The sequence below is a fragment of the Lissotriton helveticus genome, chromosome 11, assembly GCF_964261635.1.
Source record: "Lissotriton helveticus chromosome 11, aLisHel1.1, whole genome shotgun sequence".
Taxonomy (NCBI): Eukaryota; Metazoa; Chordata; class Amphibia; order Caudata; family Salamandridae; genus Lissotriton; species Lissotriton helveticus.
Window position 1 is genome coordinate 1,027,161,079 of NC_136072.1, and position 22,367 is coordinate 1,027,183,445.

At 47.9% G+C, this 22,367-nt stretch overlaps 1 protein-coding gene across 4 annotated transcripts in view; it reads left to right on the forward strand.

Annotated features, from left to right (window-relative positions):
• HECTD4 (HECT domain E3 ubiquitin protein ligase 4) overlaps positions 1 to 22,367 on the forward strand; it is a 2,216,728-nt gene that overhangs the window by 1,680,312 nt on the left and 514,049 nt on the right. For all 4 annotated transcript variants that reach the window (XM_078667422.1, XM_078667425.1, XM_078667423.1 and 1 more), the window contains exons 63-64: positions 21,333 to 21,556; positions 21,644 to 21,795. In XM_078667422.1, coding sequence (XP_078523548.1) covers positions 21,333 to 21,556; positions 21,644 to 21,795 — 376 coding nt within the window. The remainder of the gene's footprint in view (positions 1 to 21,332; positions 21,557 to 21,643; positions 21,796 to 22,367) is intronic.

The following is a 22,367-nucleotide window of genomic DNA, read 5'->3' on the forward strand; positions in this document are numbered from 1 at the left end:
GGCGACAAGGCAGACCATGCGCTTGAGCGTTTTAAGGACTCCAGGGCTACGGCCAAGTCCTTAGGCCTCTCAGGCCAGCGCCAGCAATCGGCTGCCTATCACTCCTTTCGTGGCCACGGAAGGGGTGCGCCCACACGTGCCGCCAGCCACGCACCGCAGGGCAATACCCAACGCGGTGGCGGCCGTGGGAACCGCCGTCCAGGCGGTCGGGGGCAGCGGCGAGGTCAGTCCACACCTTCCCCCGCAGCATCCGCCTCAAAACCCTCCTAGTCCGTGCTTTCAGGGCAAATGTGACGCCAGTTGGAGGCAGGGTTCGTCATCACCACCTCCACTGGCGCACTGTCACGTCGGACAGGTGGGTGCTGCAAATCGTCCGAAGGGGCTACTCCCTCCCCTTCGAGGCGACTCCTCCAGCCATGCCACCGCAGAACCACCGTGTATCGGGGGATCACTTGCGACTTCTGCAGGATGAAGTTACGGCCCTCTTGGCCAAGGGGGCCATCGAGCGCGTTCCTGGGCCAGAAGTAGGGTGTGGTTGCTACTCCCACTACTTTCTGGTACCCAAGAAGGGCAAAGGGGGCCTACGCCCTATCTTGGACCTACGGAACGTCAACGGCTTCCTCCGGAAGGAGAAGTTCAAGATGCTGACACTGGCTCAGGTCCTGGCTGCCCTGGACCCAGGAGACTGGATGGTAGCGTTGGACTTGCAGGACGCTTACTTTCATATCCCCGTCCTGCCTGCCCACCGGCGCTACCTGCGGTTCATGGTGGGCCACGAGCACTTTCAGTTTACCGTGCTCCCCTTCGGCCTTACCAGCGCCCCACGGGTGTTCACAAAGGTGATGGCGGTGGTCGCAGCTCATCTGCGCAGGTTAGGAGTTTCAGTCTTCCCCTACCTCGACGACTGGTTGTTGAAGGCGGGCTCGCCCCAGACAGTCGTCAGCCACCTCCAGACGTCGGCAGACCTCCTGCACCAGCTGGGGTTCTCCATCAATGTGCCGAAGTCACACCTGTGTCCCTCTCAGAAGCTCCTCTTCATCGGAGCGGTTCTGGACTCGGTGCGGTTTCGGGTTTATCCGCCCGAACAGCAGGTCCGGGATATTCAGGCTCTGATTCCCATCTTTCAGCCGTTATCCCGGGTTTCGGTCAGGTTGACGCTGCGGCTTCTGGGGCTGATGGCCTCCTGCATCTTACTGGTGCATCACGCCAGGTGGCGGATGCGGGCTCTGCAGTGGGACCTGAAGTTTCAGTGGGCCCAGCATCAGGGCAACCTATCCGACCACGTCCTGATCTCGGAGGGCACTGCGAGACAGCTGCAGTGGTGGCCTACGGACCGCGATTGGGTCAGCGGCAGATCCCTCTCCCTTCCCCAACCGGAGCATGTAGTTGTGACGGACGCGTCCCTCCAGGGCTGGGGAGGCCACTTGGGAGAGGCGGAGATCAGAGGCCTGTGGTCTCCGGCGGAGACCCGGCTCCACATCTACCTGTTGGAGCTCAGGCCGATTCGTCTGGCACTGAAGGCATTCCTCCCCTCTGTCCGGGGGTGTGTAGTGCAGGTGTTCACGGACAACACCACCGCCATGTGGTACTGCAACAAACCAGGCGGGGTGGGGTCGTGGATCCTTTGTCAAGAGGCTCTTCGCCTTTGGCAATGGCTGGAACGCCAGGGCGTGACCCTGGTGGCTCAACACCTGGCAGGTTCTCTGAACGCCAGGGCGGACGAGCTCAGCCGTCGGTGCATGATGGATCACGAATGGTGTCTGAACTCGGACGTGGCGCAAGGCCTCTTTTAGCGATGGGGAGAGCCTTGGTTAGATCTATTCGCCACCGAAGAGAACGCGCAATGTCATCAGTTCTGCGCGTTGGAATTTCCAAGGCGGCACTCGCTCGGAGACGCTTTTCGTCGCGAGTGGAGTTGCGGTCTGTTGTACGCCTTTCCGCCTATACCACTTCTGCCCAGAGTGCTGAAGAAGATCAGGCGCGACCGGGCCCAAGTCATCCTTGTGGCTCCGGACTGGGCTCGAAGGTACTGGTATCCAGAGCTACTCAGTCTGTCAGTCGATCCCCCGGTTCGTCTGCCTCTTCAGGAGGACCTTCTGTCGCAGCAGCAGGGGACGGTCCTCCACCCGAACCTGTCCAGTCTCCACCTCCATGCGTGGAGATTAAGCGGCGGCAGTTGAGGCCATTTGACTTGCCTCCTGAAGTCTGTAGCATCATTCTGGCAGCCAGGCATCCCTCCACAAAGTTGGTATACGCCTGCAGGTGGAACAGATTTGTGGCTTGGTGCACAGCAAAGGCTGTGGATCCTCTGTCTGCCCCTCTTTCTGAGGTTCTTCTCTTCCTTCTTTCTCTTGCCCAGCAGGGCTCTGCTCTGGGCACTATCAAGGGCTACCTTTCTGCCCTTTCAGCCTTTCTCAGGCATCCTGATCAGCCCTCTTTGTTCAAGTCCCCTATTGTAAACAGATTTCTTAAGGGCATCACACACACGTTTCCTCCTGTTCCGTTTGTGATGCCTCAGTGGGACTTGAACCTGGTTTTAACATTCCTGATGTGAGCTCCCTTTGAGCCACTTCACAACTGTCCTCTTCGCCTTCTGACCTTGAAGACTGCTTTCCTGGTTGCCATCACCTCTGCCAGGAGAGTGAGTGAGCTCCAGGCTCTTTCTTGTACTCCACCCTTCCTTTCTGTCCATCCGGACAAAGTGGTGCTTCGTACCAAACCTCCTTTCCTGCCCAAGGTTGTCACGGCCTTCCACATCGGGCAGTCTATCACCTTGCCAACCTTCTTCCCGCCACCGCATCCCTCTAAAGAGGAAGAGCGGCTTCACCGTCTGGACCCAAAACGTGCGCTCTCATTCTACTTGGATCGCACACGCCAGTTCCGGGTGGATGACCAACTCTTTGTTGGTTACGTGGGCGCTAAGAAGGGGAAAGCGGTGCACAAGAGGACCATCTCCCGGTGGATCATCCTGTGTATCCAGGCATGCTACTCCTTGGCTAGGAAGGAGCCCCCGGTTGGACTGCGGGCTCATTCTACCCGAGCGACGGCGGCTACCACTGCCCTGGGCAGGGGTGTGCCCTTACAAGACATCTGTCAGGCAGCTACGTGGGCATCGCTGCACACGTTTGCAAGACACTACTGCCTGGACAGCCAAGTCCGGAGGGATGGCTTCTTTGGCCGTTCCGTCCTCCAGGACTTTCTGGTGTGATTATTGGTTCGCAGACCCACCACTGGGGTTGGTATTGCTGGGGTATCTATTCTAAGGTAAGGAATCTAATACTAACGTGTCTCTTTAAGATGCACAAGTTACTACTTGTGTAACGATATATCTGTAAGAGACATTAGTTAGATTTAGATTCCTTACCGACCCGCCCATCCTCCCCGTTCTGCGAACCAATAGCTAGTGTTAGGGTTGTCCCCTTTCAGGGCCCTAGTTTCAATGGCACCAGTGTTGGTTTTTAACATGGCTCTGCGTTTCTGGCGCGGAAAAGCTGTGTCTAAGAACTGACGTCAGCACGCGGAGGCGGTGTCTAAGTACTCCGACGACGTCATCACGGCGCCCACGACGCCGACGACGGACGCGGAGCCGCAGACGACGCCTACCGACGCGCAAGGGTACTGCTACGCAAAAATTTCCGGATCCAGTCTGACGACTGGGGATATTCTAAGGTAAGGAATCTAATACTAACTAAAGTCTCTTACAGATATATCGTTACACAAGTAGTAACTTGTGCAACAGATCATATCCTTATAAAGGCATAAGAATCTTATCCATATTTAGTCATAGCCAATGCAGTCCAAATACGGCAAGGCTACTCCCATAGACTCCTAGAAAGTACAACGCGTTCTTTAAACAAACCAAGCCTCCAGCAGCCCGGGAAATCTCCCTGCTTTTGTTTTGTTTTGAACAAGAACTCCTGGAGTCCAGAAAGAACTGTAAGTTCTTAGTGACGTCTTATGTCCAACCTTACGTCAAACTCGGCACCTTCCAGGTATAAATATACCAACGTTGCCTTAAGCAAACACACAGTGGTTTGGAGCAGAGTGGCTATCTACTTGCCCAAAGCCCAGCTGATGCGAGAGCCGAAGGAAGCCGACCCTCCCATTTGACGCACTGAGAGAGACGCTGTCTTTTCTCCTGCCGAGAAATCCAGCTCCAGTGTTTCCTGTCACCCTTGCGGGTTTCTGAGAGATCGAGTCCTGAGAGAGAGATACAAGACCTCCTTCATTCTATAACCAAGGTACGGAGCTGATTAAATCCTTAGAGAATTCTTGATTCAGATTCTTGGCAAAAACTAACTTAACTTAAACTGCAGCTCACTTACCCCTTCCCACGTACTAGGCTTAGGTTAGGTACACCGGGGTAGGCGTATCTTAGAAGCACCAGTTGAGTACGTTTACTCAATGATTTTATGTATGTATATATTTTATCCATTTTAAGTATCATATGGCTCAGAAACCATATAAATGCTTTTACAGTATCATTTCATAATACTCCTTTTACTGTACGCACTTTACTTTATGACAAGTATTGCAATTGTGGCAATTCACTTCTCTTGCACGAGAAAGAGAACTGCTCAATAAATAACAACTTTTATTGAAAACTCCCGTCTCTCTATTTCTTTGCACTCTGGTGAAACTAAGCATGCACGATTGACTGAGTGAAATAGCTGTCTATTGTTTTCACACGACTCTGGAGATATACTCCTTATTCTGGAGGGAGCAAAGTTGTCATGTTAATGCGGTTGTCAGAAGCTAATCCCTTCTTGTCTATTCAGGGAAGTTAACACCTTCCTGTTTACTAGAGAAAGTTTCTAGTGACCTCTGAGCTAGCTGGTATTCATAATTAAGTCTAACATATTCAATAGAGACCTAGTCGACCTCAGTCCTACGTCTAAACTATCGTTTATGTTATTCCAATGCGCAGAGCCTATTGGGAATATAGGAACTACACTACATGGCGCCCAAAGTTTGGTAAGGCGATAATCTAACGCAAGACACTAGAGTAACTCAGTCGTGCTTTTCACACAGACCCCTTTTTCCCATAAAAACTCCAATAGACGTCTGGAGTGGGTAAAAGGTTAATATCCGTCGGAACTTAGTAGGATGAGAATCCTATGTATTAGTTTTTGGTTTAGTCAACGTTGAAGGATACAGTGTTCCGAAATATTGTGCACCTAATCTTTGTTTCCTTGAAACTTGCTCTGCAAACAAAACTATCTGTCAGAAAAATGGGGGAAAGTGAGGATGAAAGAGAGAGAGCTAGAATAGCAGCTCAACTTTAAGCGGATGACACAAGTCTCCAAAATGATGACCCGAATGTTATAATCATTCCGGTAAACGCAAGAAGAACTATAACTCTTAAACTTATAGAAAATGGACTATCACCAAGAGGTTGTACAGTCATATTTGTGGTAGAGGTCCATGAATATCGGCAGACAGAGGTATTCTATTCATGGATACATTTTCCAGCAGCACACGCTGTGACACAGGATTTCCACTATTACAAAATAGAGGAATCTCCAGAGGAATACGCTCCTTTCGAGTACGTTGAAATTCCACTAACATACCAAGAGCACCTGCTCTGGTTTAATGGCGCCCTAAAACATCAAAATCACATCACCAGGCTCGGTCCACTAGGTAGACCAGGAGACACATGGCTGGTTCTAGCCAGCTACACACCACACCCTGACATTGAAAAAATGTCAGACCGAGAACTTTTAGCTCAGCTAAAGCAACTCATTAAAATACATAGACAATTGGTCCAAAATGTCATGCGGACTTCAACAGTCCAACCAACAATAACAATTCCACAACACACCCCTCAACAGGGGAACAAAAATAAAATCACACCACAGAATATACAATCAGCCATTGGCAAAATACCCGCAAAACGGGAACAAATTCCATTCTGGTTAGCTCAAAAAATAACTCAAATAGAGGCAGTATTTCCTGATACTACACCTCATGACAAACACAGAAATCTGACTATTTGTCTTCCATTCCAATGGGGATCGCACCACATGTGGAGGACTGTGACACTTGGGGCACAGTCTTTGCTTCGATATACACAAAAACACATGGTGTTCCGTCTATGGCGGTTATACCAGACGTACTAAGACAGATTCAAATTAAATACGGTCCAGAACCTGCTTTAACTCTAGGAATGAAATTACTGAAAGACTTTAAGCAAGTCTCAGCTATATTACTAGCCAACATAAAAGGAGAAGCGGCATCTGTGGCCATCCGCCAGAAATTGAAAGAAACAGATATAGCAGAACAACCTTTTGAACTTGCCAGAATCCTAGAAAAATCCTATGAATAATTAGGTAGAGATTGTTTGGGTGGGAAACCACTAAAACCACAATTAATTGAAAATCCTGAAAAAACATTTATTAAAAATAATCTCATTACTTCAAAAAAGAAGTGGGAGGGTAACAAACAAACCACTCCCAGGGAAAAACTGTTCCAGTCCAGAGGAAAGTCACCCAATCGGAGAAATAGATCTCCAGAACGGGGTGGCAGATCCCCACAAAGGGAGCCCTCTGAAAAAAGATACAACCTTAGAGATAGGAATAAATTAAGAAAACCTGACAGATATCAAGATAATGATACTCGTCCCTCTCGATCTTTTCAGACTTCCTCACAGAAATCTGAAAGAAGAGGACGGTCAGACCACAAGGAAGAGCACGTCAAGTCCAAAGAGAAGGAACCTGCTCATCAAAGTAAAAAATTACAATTTCCAAAAAAGAAGGTAGCTAGTATTAAAATAAAACATGCCGAGGATTTTAAGGACACAACTGAAAAACGGAGAGTGGCCCCAGACAATGCTAGACAGCGCAGCAGAAGTGAACATAGCTCGCAAGATCCTGATGAATCTTCTGGAGACAGTGGACACAAATGAATACATTCAAGTGGAAACTGCAGACACCAGAGTTAGCATACCCCATAAATTATATGAAATAACATTACGTATAGAGGGGGACAAAACTAGGAAAATAAAGGGTCTCTTTTTGGATAACCTTTCGAAAAGCTATGATATCCTTCTAGCAGAAAGACTGGCCACCAGAGTTTGTCAGGGAGTGCCCACATGGCGAAGAAATGATTATGCCTGCCTTCTCAAATCAAATTCCAATTCATAAAAAATACACATCTGAAAGAGACACGTTAGTGATAGATTCCTTACCTTAGAATATTCCTTACCTTAGAATATCCCCAGGCGTCAGACTGGATCCGGAAATTTTTGCGTAGCAATACCCCTGCACGTTGGTAGGCGTCGTCCACGGCTCCGCGTCCGTCGTTGGCGCCGGAATGACGTCGTAGGAGTACTTAGACTGCGCCCTGACGTCAGTTCTTCTTTTTTCCGCGCCAGCTAGCGCAGATCCGGAGAAGCTCTACCCCTAGTAATTTTTTGACTAAACTTTTTGATCTTTTTGATCATTTCTCTACTCGAGTCTTCGACTCCAACGGTGCTGGTAGGGATGCCCGGGTTCAAGCGCTGTTCGAAGTGCGACCGACTGATCAGTCGGTCACGGACCCCCATCGCCGGTGCCTGAAGTGCTTAGGCCTCGACCACGACGACCGCACCTGCTCCGACTGCCGGGCCCTGACGTCGAAGGCTAGGCGGGAGCGGTCCCGCAAGCGGCTCGAGCTCCGGCAGTCGGCCCCGCGCCATTCCAGGTCCGATCCCACGGGAGGTCGAGGGACCGGTCGCAGGGTCGGAGTCCCCGCAGCTCTGGGAGTGGACATCGGTCGTCGGGATCCAAGTCCTCAGGTAAGAGGCATGAGAGGTCAGAGCGGCATCATCGCTCCTCCGACCCACCCCGACGCTCGCACGATGCGGCCGGGGGTTCGGGCGACACCGCCCACGCTGCTCCAAGAGAGTCGCAAGCGTCGCCGCCTGCCCCACACCTTCGGGTCCCTGGGCACGGCGCGACGCCGGAGGAGGTCGAGCGGTACCTCATGGCCATGAGGTCCCTCCCTCCTCAGCCGGGTCCGGCGGCGCCTTCGGGCCCAGCGGTCCCGGCTGGAGGCCCTCGCGGGTCGGGCGCTTCGGCCCCGACGCCGCCGGGTGCTTCGGCCCCAGTGCCGCCGGGTGCTTCTGCCCCGGCGCCGCCGGCTACTTCGGGCCCAGCGCCGCAGGATCTCACCGGATCCGCTTTCGGATCCGGGGCGTCGCCGGTCGACCTCACCGGCGCCGGTCCGAGGGTGTCGCCCCCGGCGCCCATTGTGGACGCCGTCCCCAAACTTCCCTTCGGTCCGACTCTGGCGCCGGAACGGCGCCGTTGGGCGCCGCTTCAGACGGCCTTTGGAGATTTTTATTTCCATGAGGAGGTCCAGTCTGTTGACCCTGGGTTACAGGAGACAGGTGACGGAGGTGATTGGGAGGGGTCTGAGGACCCTCTGGCACAGGAGTGCCAGTCTCAAGAGGACTGGACATATGAGCTTGGGGAGGCCAGTGGTATTGACACCTCGCCAGACACTGGATTTGTCTCCCCTCCCACTTTGCCTACTGAGGAGGAGGGGGCTGCTTATAGCATAGTGTTGACGAGGGCAGCCAAGGCCTTGGGCCTTGAGCTCCCCGTTGCTGCCGTGAGGACTAACCTCCTCACTGAGGTTCTTAAACCGCAGGCAAGCTCCAGTGAGCCTCCGCTGCCGTTTAATGAAGCCTTATGTGACGTTCTTGTGGGCACTTGGTCCAAACCCGCCACAGGTCCGCCTGTGGATAGGGGAACGTGGCCAGACGCTACCGCCCGGCTCCGGGCGACCCTTGCTTTTTGTCCACCCATCCCACCCCCGAGAGCCTGGTTATCCAGGCCTCCACTTCCCAGACCGCATTCCCGACGGCCCCGCCCGATCGGGAATCCAAGAGATATGAACAGTTCGGAAAGAAGGTGTTCTCGTCCCTGAGTTTGGGACTGCGGTCTGTCAATACCGTGTGTCTCTTGGGCCGCTACACCCACACCCTGTGGGACACGGTTGCGGACGTGCTGCCACAATACCCGGAGGAGGTCCGGGCTAAGCTCGCCCAAACCCTTGTGGAGGGTCGAGATGCGGCACGATACTCTATCCGGTGTGGGCTGTATACGACGGACTCACTGGGCAGGGCGATGGCAACGACGGTGGTGGTTAGACGCCACGCCTGGTTGAGGTCTGCCAATTTTTCAGCCGATGTCCAGGCCACTCTTCTGGACATGCCGTTCGATGGCCGTCGCCTTTTTGGCGACAAGGCAGACCATGCGCTGGAGCGCTTTAAGGACTCCAGGGCTACGGCCAAGTCCTTAGGCCTTTTCGGCCACGCGCCAGCAATCGGGTGCCTTTCGCTCCTTTCGTGGCCACGGAAGGGGCATCCCCACACTTGCTGCCAGCCACGCACCGCAGAATGCCCAGCAGCGTGGTGGCGGCCGTGGAAACCGCCGTGGCGGCGGTCGGGGTCAGCGGCGAGGCCAGTCCACACTTCCCTCCGCAGCACCTGCCTCAAAACCTTCCGAGTTTTCAGGCCCATGTGACGCCTGTGGGAGGCAGGGTTCGCCATCACCACTCCCACTGGCGCACTGTCACGTCGGACAGGTGGGTGCTGCAAATCGTCCGAAGGGGCTACTCCCTCCCCTTCGAGGCGACCCCTCCAGCCATGCCACCGCAATTCCACCGTGTGTCGGGGGATCACTTGCAACTTCTGCAAGAGGAAGTCACGGCCCTCTTGGCCAAGGGGGCCATCGAGCGCGTTCCTGGGCCAGAAGTAGGGTGTGGATGTTACTCCCACTACTTTCTGGTGCCCAAGAAGGGCAAGGGGGGCCTGCGGCCTATCTTGGACCTACGGAACGTCAACGGCTTCCTCCGGAAGGAGAAGTTCAAGATGCTGACGTTGACTCAGGTCTTAGCTGCCCTGGACCCCGGAGACTGGATGGTAGCGTTGGACTTGCAGGACGCTTATTTTCACATCCCCGTCCTGCCGGCCCACCGGCGTTACCTGCGGTTCACGGTAGGCCACGAGCACTTTCAGTTTACCGTGCACCCCTTCGGCCTTACCAGCGCCCCATGGGTGTTCACGAAGGTGATGGCGGTGGTCGCAGCTCATCTGCACAGGTTAGGGGTGTCAGTCTTCCCCTACCTCGACGACTGGTTGTTGAAGGCGGGCTCGCCCCAGACAGTCGTCAGCCACCTCCAGACTACGGCCGACCTCCTGCACTTGCTGGGGTTCTCCATCAATGTGCCGAAGTCGCACCTGTGTCCCTCTCAGAAGCTCCTCTTCATCGGAGCGGTTCTGGACTCGCCGCAGCTTCGGGTTTACCCTCCCGAACAGCGGGTTCGGGATATTCAGGCTCTGGTTCCACTCTTCCAGCCTTTATCCCGAGTCTCGGTCAGGTTGACGCTGCGGCTTCTGGGACTGATGGCCTCCTGCATCCTTCTGGTGCGTCACGCCCAGTGGCGGATGCGGGATCTGCAGTGGGACCTGAAATTTCAGTGGGCCCAGCATCAGGGCAACTTGTCCGACCATGTCTTGATCTCGGAGGGCACTGCAAGACAGTTGCAGTGGTGGCTCACGGACCGCGATTGGGTCGTGGCAGATCCCTCTCCCTACCCCACCCGGAGCACGTAGTTGTGACGGACGCGTCCCTCCAGGGCTGGGGTGGCCACATGGGAGAGGCGGAGATCAGAGGACTCTGGTCTCCGGCGGAGGCCCGGCTCCACATCAACCTGTTGGAGTTACGGGCGATTCGTCTAGCACTGAAGGCATTCCTCCCCTCTGTCCGGGGAGTGTAGTGCAGGTGTTCACGGACAACACCACCGCCATGTGGTACTGCAACAAACAAGGCGGGGTGGGGTCGTGGACCCTATGCCAGGAGGCTCTGCGCCTCTGGCAGTGGCTGGAACGTCAGGGCGTGACCCTGGTGGTTCAACACCTGGCAGGATCTCTGAATGCCATGGCGGACGAACTCAGCCGTCGGTGCATGATGGATCACGAATGGCGTCTGAGCTCGGACGTGGCGCAAGGCCTCTTTCAGCAATGGGGATAGCCTTGGTTAGATCTATTCGCCACCGAAGAGAACGCGCAATGTCATCAGTTCTGCGCGTTGGAATTTCCAAGGCGGCGCTCGCTCGGAGACGCTTTTCGTCGCGAGTGGAGTTGCGGTCTATTGTACGCCTTTCCGCCTATACCACTTCTGCCCAGAGTACTGAAGATCAGGCGCGACCAGGCCCAGGTTATCCTTGTGGCTCCGGACTGGGCACGAAGATACTGGTATCCCGAGCTACTCAGCATGTCAGTCGATCCCCCGATTAGTCTGCCTCTTCGGGAGGACCCTCTGTCGCAGCAGCAGGGGACGGTCCTCCACCCGAACCTGTCCAGCCTCCACCTACAAGCTTGGAGATTGAGCGGCGACAGTTGAGGCCATTTGACTTGCCTCCCGAAGTCTGTAATGTCATTCTGGCAGCCAGGCGTCCCTCCACAAAGTCGGTATACGCCTGCAGGTGGAACAGGTTTGTGGCATGGTGCACAGCAAAGGCTGTGGACCCGCTCTCTGCCCCCCTTTCTGAGGTTCTCCTCTTTCTTCTTTCTCTTGCCCAGCAGGGATCTGCTCTGGGCACTATCAAGGGGTACCTTTCTGCCCTTTCCGCCTTCTTAAGGCTACCTGATCAGCCTTCTCTGTTCAAGTCCCCTATTTAAATAGATTTCTTAAGGGCATCACACATATGTTCCCTCCTGTTCCCTTCGTGATGGCCCAGTGGGACTTGAACCTTGTTCTTACTTTCCTGATGTGCGCACCCTTTGAGCCATTTCACAACTGTCCTCTTCGCCTTCTAACTCTGAAGACTGCTTTCCTGGTTGCCATCACCTCTGCCAGGAGAGTGAGTGAGCTCCAGGCACTTTCTTGTACTCCACCTTTCCTTTCTGTCCATCCGGACAAGGTTGTGTTGCGTACCAAGCCATCTTTCCTGCCCAAGGTTGTCTCAGCCTTCCACATCGGGCAGTCCATCACACTGCCAACCTTCTTTCCGCCTCCGCATCCCTCTAAAGAGGAAGAGCGTCTCCACCGTCTGGACCTAAAACGTGCGCTTTCATTTTACTTGGATCGTACACGCCAGTTCCGGGTGGATGACCAACTCTTTGTTGGTTACGTGGGCGCTAAGAAGGGGAAGGCGGTACACAAGCGGACCATTTCCCGGTGGATCATCTTGTGTATCCAGGCATCTTACTCCATGGCTAAGAAGGAGCCCCCTGTTGGATTGAGGGCTCATTCCACTCGGGCCATGGCGACTACTACTGCCCTGGGCCGGGGAGTGCCCTTGCAGGACATTTGCCAGGCATCTACGTGGGCCTCGCTGCACACGTTCTCAAGACACTACTGCCTGGACAGTCAAGTCCGGAGGGATGGCTTCTTTGGCCGTTCTGTCCTCCAGGACTTTCTGGTGTGATTATTGGTTCGCAGACCGGGGTTGGTATTGCTGGGGCATCTATTCTAAGGTAAGGAATCTATCACTAACGTGTCTCTTTCAGATGCACAAGTTACTACTTGTGTAACGATATATCTGTAAGAGACATTAGTTAGTTAAAAAATCAACCTACTGCACAAAGGCAGTATCATGTTAAGCAAGAAGCTAAAAAACAAGTCAGGGAGATCTTAGATCAACTTGAATATCAGGGGGTGATTGAAACATGCACCTCACAAATGAACAATCCTTTGTTTCCTGTCTCTAAGCCAGACGGTTCATATCGTCTAGTTTTGGACTACAGACACCTAAACTCCTGCTGCAAAACATTTGCAGTACAAAACTCACACAGTGCAGCACTAATGAGTAACATCGTGCGCAAAAAATATAAAACATTAGATATCTCAAATGGTTTCTTTTGTCAAAACATTGCACCTGAAAGTAGGTATTTGACCGCTTTCTCAACAATGGGGGCATAAAAACAATTCTGTCGACTCCCACAGGGATTCAAGAATAGCCCAGGAATTTTTTCAGCAAGGGTAACAGAGTTACTACAAATGTATGATGATGAGGCATTATCATATGTCGATGACATCTATCTTACAGATGACGACCTGGAGACACACTTGAAAAGAGTGAACACTATCCTACTTGGGTTCGCATCTGAAGGGCATAAATTCAACTTTAAGAAGTCACGATATGCCCATCTAACTGTCCTGTTTTTAGGATATGAATTATCAAGTGAAGGCAAAAGCCTAGCAGACAATTTTTTAGATAAATGTGCAGTACTCCAAGCTCCAAAAACGCTGAAGAACTTACAATCAGTTCTAGGTTTCCTGAATTTCGAAAGAACATACATTCTAAATTATGCAGAGAGGGTTAAACCTCTCTATTATTAATAAAACCTGATTTCAAACCAATTAATTGGACTCAGAAACACACAGAAATTTTACGAACATTACAAACAGACATGTTAACTAAAACAAAACTGCAAACACGCGCAAATGAACGCAACCTTGTAATACAAGTCATCCCAGGAAGATGCGGATTCACATACCTGACCTCTAATGAGGGAGAACAGGTACCGATAGCTTATAAATCACACTTGACCACACAAGCTGAAATGAAATTCAGTTCTACTGAAAAAATTCTGACTGCCGTTCAAACTGCTGTAGCAAAAGAAAGAGCCCAAGCCCAAGGCAAAAGCATATCTGTTTTAACAGCAGTATCAGCCCTTGAGGCATTAACGAGACCACGCATTCCAAATGCAGTGGCATTAGATCCAAAATGGATACAATGGGAAAGCTCTCTTGCTGCAGAAGACGTGAAACACGCTTTTGATCCAAAAATGAAAAAACTAGAAGATCTAGAATACGAAAGCGAATGTCCTCTGTCAATCGAAATTCTGCCTCTCGAACAATACACCTGTGTAATCTACACGGACAGATTTGCACAACACTACGTTGTGAAAAAAGAAGTTTACAATGCAGCGTGCGCGATTGTTAAAGGTCGCTGGCGCTTAGGTAAATTCAGACCAATGGTCACCAAAACTGAATCAATCGGAAACTGTACAGCTCAGCGAGCTGAAATAAGATCTTTAAAGATTGCGCTTGAAAATGCCGATTGCGAATTCCCCACACTAATAGTGTGCGATTCGCATTACTGCGTCCAGTCTTACAATAATGACATGCAGACATGGATCAAAAACGGTTACAAAGATGAGACTGGTGCCACAATAAAGCATAAAAAACTTTGGGAACAAGTAGTTCTTTTGCAGAAAGAACTACAAAAGACACACGTGATACATACACTGAGTCATCAATGTTCTGGCGTTCACGTTGCAGGGAATTCATTGGCTAACAGAGCCACAACGGCAGCTGTCAAACCGGCTTCCGTAGCTACAAAAAAGCGTACTAAAAAACAGATAGACGGTGAAACGCTACTAGCAGTAAAAGCCTCAATGGAAGGCAACTATGCGGCGTTACCTCTAAATTATCCACTCGGAAATAAATACATAATTGATGCAAACTCCGTTCCTTTTTCTCAAATCCCTGGAGTGGGGGATAGAGTAATTCCAAACACTAACCGGAGAGCTTACCTGATTCAAGAAGCACACATGGGAATGGGTCTGAGGCACCAAGAGATCTTCAAATCTCTAATAGAATTACAATCACAATACTGGTGGCCGGGGATGAACGTGCAAATTTACAACTTTGCAACGAATTGTCAGGACTGCAATAGACATTGCAGTGGTGAACCGGACGAGACACCAGCCCAGATACCTTTATTAGAAAGAATTAGGCAATCTATACGCAAAAATACAGGTGGAAAAAGGCGATCCCATAATTATTAAGACGAGATTCATTTAGATGAGGCCCCAGCGCTCGGCTGACGCCAGAACTGTTATAAAAGATTTGCAAATCTTTATCGGCACATACTCAATTGGCATGCTACATTCTGACCAGGGTCCTGCGTTTAGCTCTCGAGCTTACAAGGAGGCCATGGCCAGCATGGGCATTGCATTACGGTACTCTAGTCCATTCCATCCCGAGGGAAATGCGGTAGTGGAGAGAAAAAACCGGAACATAAAGCAATCTATAACAGCGAGGGTATTATGTTCGGGTGACGGGTGGGTCAAGCATCTAACAAGTGTCCAACGTAGTCTTAATAATCTGCCAAGAAATTCTCTAAGAGGTATCACTCCATACGAACTTTTGTTCGGTATTAGCATGATAATCCAGGATTTAGATTGTCAGACTTCAGTGGTGAAAGAAAAATCCTTTGATATCAAAGATCGTTTGGCTGTTTTACAGGACTTAAATGAAACAAGAAGAAGTCTAAGTAACACAAAGCTAAAGCCAAACGGCTACTGAAGAAAAAACACCTGTCCCAGCAAGACCTGTCTGGATTCCAAAGATTGGGGTTCTAGTCAGAGAAAAGATCGCGGTGAATAAGGAATTTGGGCCTTCTTACAGAAAAGCAGTACCTGTTTTAGCTATCAGCGGAACAAGATCAGTAGTACTACCGCCCCTTGCTGGTAAAAAGGAGAACAGAATTGTATCAATCAACCTGGTAAAACCACAATCATGTGGCCAATAATAAGAAGTAGGCCCAGTGGACTCCCAAGAAGTAGCAAAAGACCAAATCTTGCTACAATCCAAGAGGTTCAAACTGAGAGACTAATCACATTTGATAAACCTACAGTGAATAAAAAAGGACTATGCAACAAAGCCATGGAACTTGTACCTCTTGAAACCCAAATTGCAACAGTTCATCAAGAAACACCAGTCTACAATGATGTAGCCTCTGAACACACATATCCAAAGATTAATGAAAATCCGGAAGCAATTCCAACAATTGACAGAACTGCATCTGGCTACTTCATCAATTTCGATGACTTTTCGGATGATCCAAGTGAACATGAAGAAACGCCAGCAACAAAAACTTTGAAAGAAAAATTGACTGAACTATTTCATCAGCTCAAAGAAACATATCTGATTTCACCATGGATTGAATTATGGATTGTGTTAGGTGTACTTTTCCTTCTACTATGGCTCATCATGATTTAAGTTTGGGTAGATTTATTGATGGAAAATATAGTACAATGGACACAGCAAGTCAGAACATCAACTTGGCCCTAAAGCCTCACAGATCTTCTCACATTGAAAAAAGAGAACTGTCATCAGTGAACATCACAGTCAATCCTATACCTGGGGGTGTAGCATGGGACAAAACGGATTACGAAATCTATGGCCCGGTTGAACTCTTGAAAGATCCACATCAGTTCAAGGTTTCCTTAAGTGACTTTGTAAAACCAAGTACTTTCTCTGATGATTGGGACTTTGAAAATATTAATAATAGGATGTCAGATTTAGAAATGTCAGCAAAATTCACAGAACATGACTATTTACAGGGTTCAACGAACTATGAAGAAATGTACTGTTTTAACCACTATGGTCATCACTATTTCAATAAATCTGCTAATCCTAGAAATATTTTTACTTATAATCAATGGGAACATTGTCCAATACCGCCAAAAAGCAGCTCGAAAACATTTTATGAGAAATTCCCATACTTCTCAGGGTTTAACAACACAGATCCAGAAACGTTTTATTTTAAAATGTTAAATAAGACAGGAATGAAAAACATGTTGACAAATACTAAATTGATTTATTCTGAAAAATGTTATGAAAAAAATGTCTACATTTGGTTTTGAATTTTGGAAAAACAACATTGAAACAAAAAAACATCTGGGGTACAAAAGACTGGCAGGTACAAGGTTTAGAATCACTATTCAGAGCCTGCATGATCCCAGAACAGATAATATTCCTGAATGACACCATTCAACAAACAACCTGTCTTGGCTTAGCCAAGATAAAAGACTTAAACAAACCGTGTATTCCAAACCCAATGCCTGATAGTAATAGCACTACAGATGTTGAGATAGACGTATCCCATATTTTACACCAAAACAGAACAAATCCTGATTGGAGAAAATGGTTGATCTGGCCCACAGACACAAATAACTGTCAAGATAGATTCCTGAACAAAACAGAGGGGTTCAAACAGACCTGGCCAGACCCAAGATATTCCCAGAGACAACATCCAGGGATAGTTACAACATGCAGTGTAGGAAAGCTATGCCTCGAATGGCTACAGAGATCCACACTGCAGGAAATTAAGCAACACTTAACTTTACTTAAAGAAGGTGCTGACTTGCGAGATTTCATATTGGGACCTCGCAAACAGCATCAAAAACGTTTCATATACGCCGGTATATACGCAGCTTACAATGAGGCTTGGAAAGTAATGCAAATTGAAACTGCTGAAAAAATACGAGAAATTGATCGTATTCATTTGGAAAAATCACTGTCTGTAGTGGACAATGGGTTAACGACTCTGTCCTCCAGAATTTATTCACTGGACAGCATTGTATCATCTGCTATTGATATAATAGAGCAGGACTTGCTTATGTTACAACATGGCCAGTCCCAATTACGTTCTATTGTGCAGCTAGGCTGGACGTTACAAAATCTGCGTTCAGGTCACGTGCCATGGCGTCTAATCAACAAAACATCATTATTTTCTATCTTTAACCTTACTGATAAACAAATCAGTTTGGCACAAAAAGGAGCAGATTATACAATTCTGAGCATTGAAAAACTTGAGAGATTACCATTGACAATGTCAGAGAGATCGGTCATTGAATGGATAATACATGGTACAATTACAATTCCGATAACTTTTCAGTTTCAATATTGCCAAAAGTATATACCAGCAGGCCTGTATGAAAGGTTGGGTAAAGGATACATCAAGTCAACCTGGAAATTACCTTATACACATAAATGTTATAGTGAAGGGAAAAAAGAGGTATTTCTTAATGGTAATAACTGTAAAAATGCACTAAGCGGTACACTTCTGTGTCAAGGTATTAACTTGCATGGAGCCTGCGAAGGTTCATCAAATAACCTTTCATGTCACCTGCATGGCACTCCTGCAACACAGATAGAGCCTTTTTTCAGACAGCTTTCCAATGACAGCTACGTTGTAATAAATGACAGCAGCTGTTGTGGCATGGTGCCAGGATTAGCCGATCTCGTGAGCGTTACTTCCAGGGTCATTTGCTGTATGCAATTATTGTATCCAAACAGCAAAACAGACATGAAGGCAGCAATATGGCCTTCTCTGAATATCTCTTCTACTCGAATTGATATTTTAAGCAGAATGAAGTGTATTCTTTTACAGACAACTGTGCCTTTAAGCTCGTCCAAAGAGACGTATGATCTGCAAGTTGCAAGGACAGCGGCAGAGATACATACCCTATTATTGACAAATTGCCCCGTGCATTTTGTAGAAATGTTAGGTCAAATTTTAAACATGTCTGATACCAGTGGCATCGCACATGTAGTTAAGACCATTTTTTCGGGACTGTTAGCACCCTTTGAAACAGTTCTGGGCATCTTTCCGAATTTTGTGCATTCTGTATTTGGCGGACTGCCTCTTCTTTTAGGACTCGTAGCAGGAATTTTATTTTTGTTCCTTCTCCTCCAATTTGGCAAGTCAAGCCACAGACAAAACTCAGGCTACAATGGAAGAAACGATCGTGACTATACGATACCGAGAACAGATCACTAAAGTCCTTGGCTTTGCCCGGCTAAGAAATCTGAGTACTACCTGGTTTCTTTTGTTCAGACCAATCTGGCAAGATTGCATCTTACCTGTGCTTCGATGCCTGCTATGCGGAGAAGAATGCGTGTTGGACGTCTGTCTTACACTACCATCAGCAGCACCTATGGATATCGATACTTTGCTTGGTTCGGTAATGGCTCATGCAACGTGTTGTCCCCAGCGGCTACCTATTCTGATGACTGCATTCGTTGAGACTTCACCATTACGATTAGGTGGCGGTGAAGTACGAGATGAAAGCAGCACCACACAGGTACAACCTTCTGTGAGCATTGCTGATCCAGACATCGATGATAGCAATGATTCTTCACATATGCACAATTTCAGCTTTTTCGAACTTAGTCGAACTTTCACCTACTGTTGTAGACCAATTCTTCGCAAGCCTGTCTGATCTGATGTTCTCTCCTAACAACGAGAATAACTTTTAAAAACAACAAGCACACAGCGTTCTCTGAACTCTGAATTCGGCCTTCAGTTTTTATAAACAAGAATACTGAAAACAATTGGAACTATTTTTTCCCCTGAAAGCGAAATTAATTTTCCATTTCCAAAATATTTACCTTTTTTCTGGCACACGGTACTCTGCTTAAAGTAGAACTATTCTTAGAGAACAGAACTTCTATTTTGAAACTCTAGAGACAATATTTTGATTCAGCCTCTAGCACATGTACAGTATTTTATAAATATGTGATGAAATGGTCTCGACCTTCTTTTCTGTATTAAGAGCCATTTCATAAATGTAATTTTCACAATTCATTCAGCCAATATTTATATATGCATTATCTGAATGATACCACTGCTTGAAAACCGTACAGTACAAATACTCATTTTTCGTGTATATACCATATACCATTTCAAATGCAATTATGTATTTTGGGGTGGGTTGGAAAACACATGCATCGTTATATGTTTAGTATTGCTTAGTATTTTAGTAATGATTGACATAATACGTGGAGTGGGTGTTGTAAACGTATCTAGTACCCTATTTATATATTCCCGATTCATGCCCTTATGTGGTTATAACAGAACATATCCTTATAAAGGCATAAGGACCATATCCATATTTAGTCATAGCCAATGCAGTCCAAATACGGCAAGGCTACTCCCATAGACTCCTAGAAAGTACAACGCGTTCTTTAAACAAACCAAGCCTCCAGCAGCCCGGGAAATCCCCCTGCTTTTGTTTTGATTTGAACAAGAACTCCTGGAGTCCAGAAAGAACTGTTAGTTCTTAGTGACGTTTTATGTCCAACCTTACGTCAAACTCGGCACCTTCCAGGTATAAATATACCAATGTTGCCTTAAGCAAACACACGGTGGTTTGGAGCAGAGAGGCTATCTACTTGCCCGAAGCCCAGCTGATGCGAGAGCCGAAGGAAGCCGACCCTCCCATTTGACGCACTGAGAGAGAAACTGTTTTTTCTCCTGCCGAGAAATCCAGCTCCAGTGTTTCCAGTCACCCTCACGGGTTTCTGGGAGATCGAGTCCTGAGAGAGAGATACAAGACCTCCTTCATTCTATAACCAAGGTACGGAGCTGATTAAATCCTTAGAGAATTCTTGATTCAGATTCTTGGCAAAAACTAACTTAACTTAAACTGCAGCTCACTTACTCCTTCCCACGTACTAGGCTTAGGTTAGGTACACCGGGATAGGCGTATCTTAGAAGCACTAGTTGAGTACGTTTAGTCAATGATTTTATGTATGTATATATTTTATCCATTTGAAGTATCATATGGCTCAGAAACCATATAAATGCTTTTAAAGTATTATTTCATGATACTCCTTTTACTGTACGCACTGTACTTTATGACAAGTATTGCAATTGTGGCAATTCACTTCTCTTGCACGAGAAAGAGGACTGCTCAATAAATAACAACTTTTATTGAAAACGCCCGTCTCTCTATTTCTCTGCACTCTGGTGAAACTAAGCATGCACGATTGACTGAGTGAAATAGCTGTCTATTGTTTTCACACGACTCTGGAGATATACTCCTTATTCTGGAGGGAGCAAAGTTGTCATGTTAATGCGGTTGTCAGAAGCTAATCCCTTCTTGTCTATTCAGGGAAGTTAACACCTTCCTGTTTACTCGAGAAAGTTTCTAGTGACCTTTGAGCTTGCTGGCATTCATAATTAAGTCTAACATATTCAATAGAGACCTAGTCGACCTCAGTCCTACGTCTAAACTATTGTTTATGTTATTCCAATGCGCAGAGCCTATTGGGAATATAGGAACTACACTACACAGCAACTTGTCAGACAAAAATCTGTCCGGGCAGAGCATTATTTTCTTGTGGGTGGCCAGGGTGGGTGCCCATATACAGTAATGTAGTGCCTGCCAGGCGCAACGGGCTCAGGCTCCCACAATTATCTTTCACCCAGCCATAACAGCCCCGCCGTGCTCTTTGAGAAGGGGCGCAGGTCCTACCCTGTGGGGGCCAGACACCTTCCACCCACCAAGAGGCAGTTCTCCATCGGATGAAGGACCGCACGTCCAGTTATCAGTCCAGTTCATGTCCGCACGGACCGTGTTTCTGTTCAGAATGAGTGTGCACGAGACATTTCATTTGTATTCTTTGCTTGTTTAAATTGAAAAGCTCATTTTCAGGTCATGGAAATCAGTTATATATTTGTAACATTTTTAAAAGCACTTGCCTGTAACATATCTACATGTTTGCCCTATTAAAACATGGCATCTTCTTTTTTTGTACTAGGTGATAAATTGTTTGTTGGCACGAAAGATGTTCTTTCTGAAATATTCAAAAGTTGCGTTCACTCTGAGCAGGCACTCAGCCTGACCCCAGCGCGACACATAAAAATCGCAGATATTTATCTCAGTAAAGAGCAAATAAACTCCCAAACTCCAGGAAACCTCCTCCATGTTTTCTTCACCAACGTCCGCCCTCCAAAGAAGGTTCTAGAGGATCAGCTGACTCAGGTAGAACATTTTCAGAATTTTTTTCTATCATTTGTTTTTCTTAACAGTTTTAAAAAAATGTTTTTTTTTCTTATATTTTTTTAAAAGATTTTAAGGAAATATGGTGTGCCCAAGCCTAAATTTGACAAGAGCAAGTACAGTAAAGCTGGAAAAGAGCAACACCCGGTGAAAGTTGTGAGCACTAAGCGACCAATCAGCAAACCTCCTACAAAAGAGAAGTCTGTTCTGAACAGTGTCCGGTCAGTTCAATTTATATGTAAACCTATTTATATATTTAAAAGATGTATTTATATCACATGAGGGTGGACTTGGTAGTCGATGAATACTTGCCATGTGGAGTATTGTGAATAAGATGGTTTTTAGAGCTTTTTTAACCACCACCAGTTCAGGCGCAAGTCTGACCTGCAGAGGTACTTCTAGAGATAACCTTTGTTGGCCTGAACATTCTCTGCGAGTGTTTTGGATTGCCATCTTGGCCAGGGACCAACGCACAGTGCTGTGCATGCACCACCAGAACTGGAGTGGCAGGGTAGGGGAACTTACTCAAGTGGAGAACATTACAGATAATACAACGCATTTTGGAGCAGATTTAGACAGAGCTAGCGAAGGCAGTTCTGTCAAAGCTGTAAACTGTCTTTGGGTGATAATTAGCTGTACTACTGGTTTGAGAACGGTTTTCATTACGGTACGTATACATTAACATTATATAATTGGCTGTGCAAACTTAGGAATCCCTACAAAACCCGGATATATTTGGTATTGCTTCGACAAAGACGTTCACGATGACACTTTGGTTGAGAAGTTCTGTAAA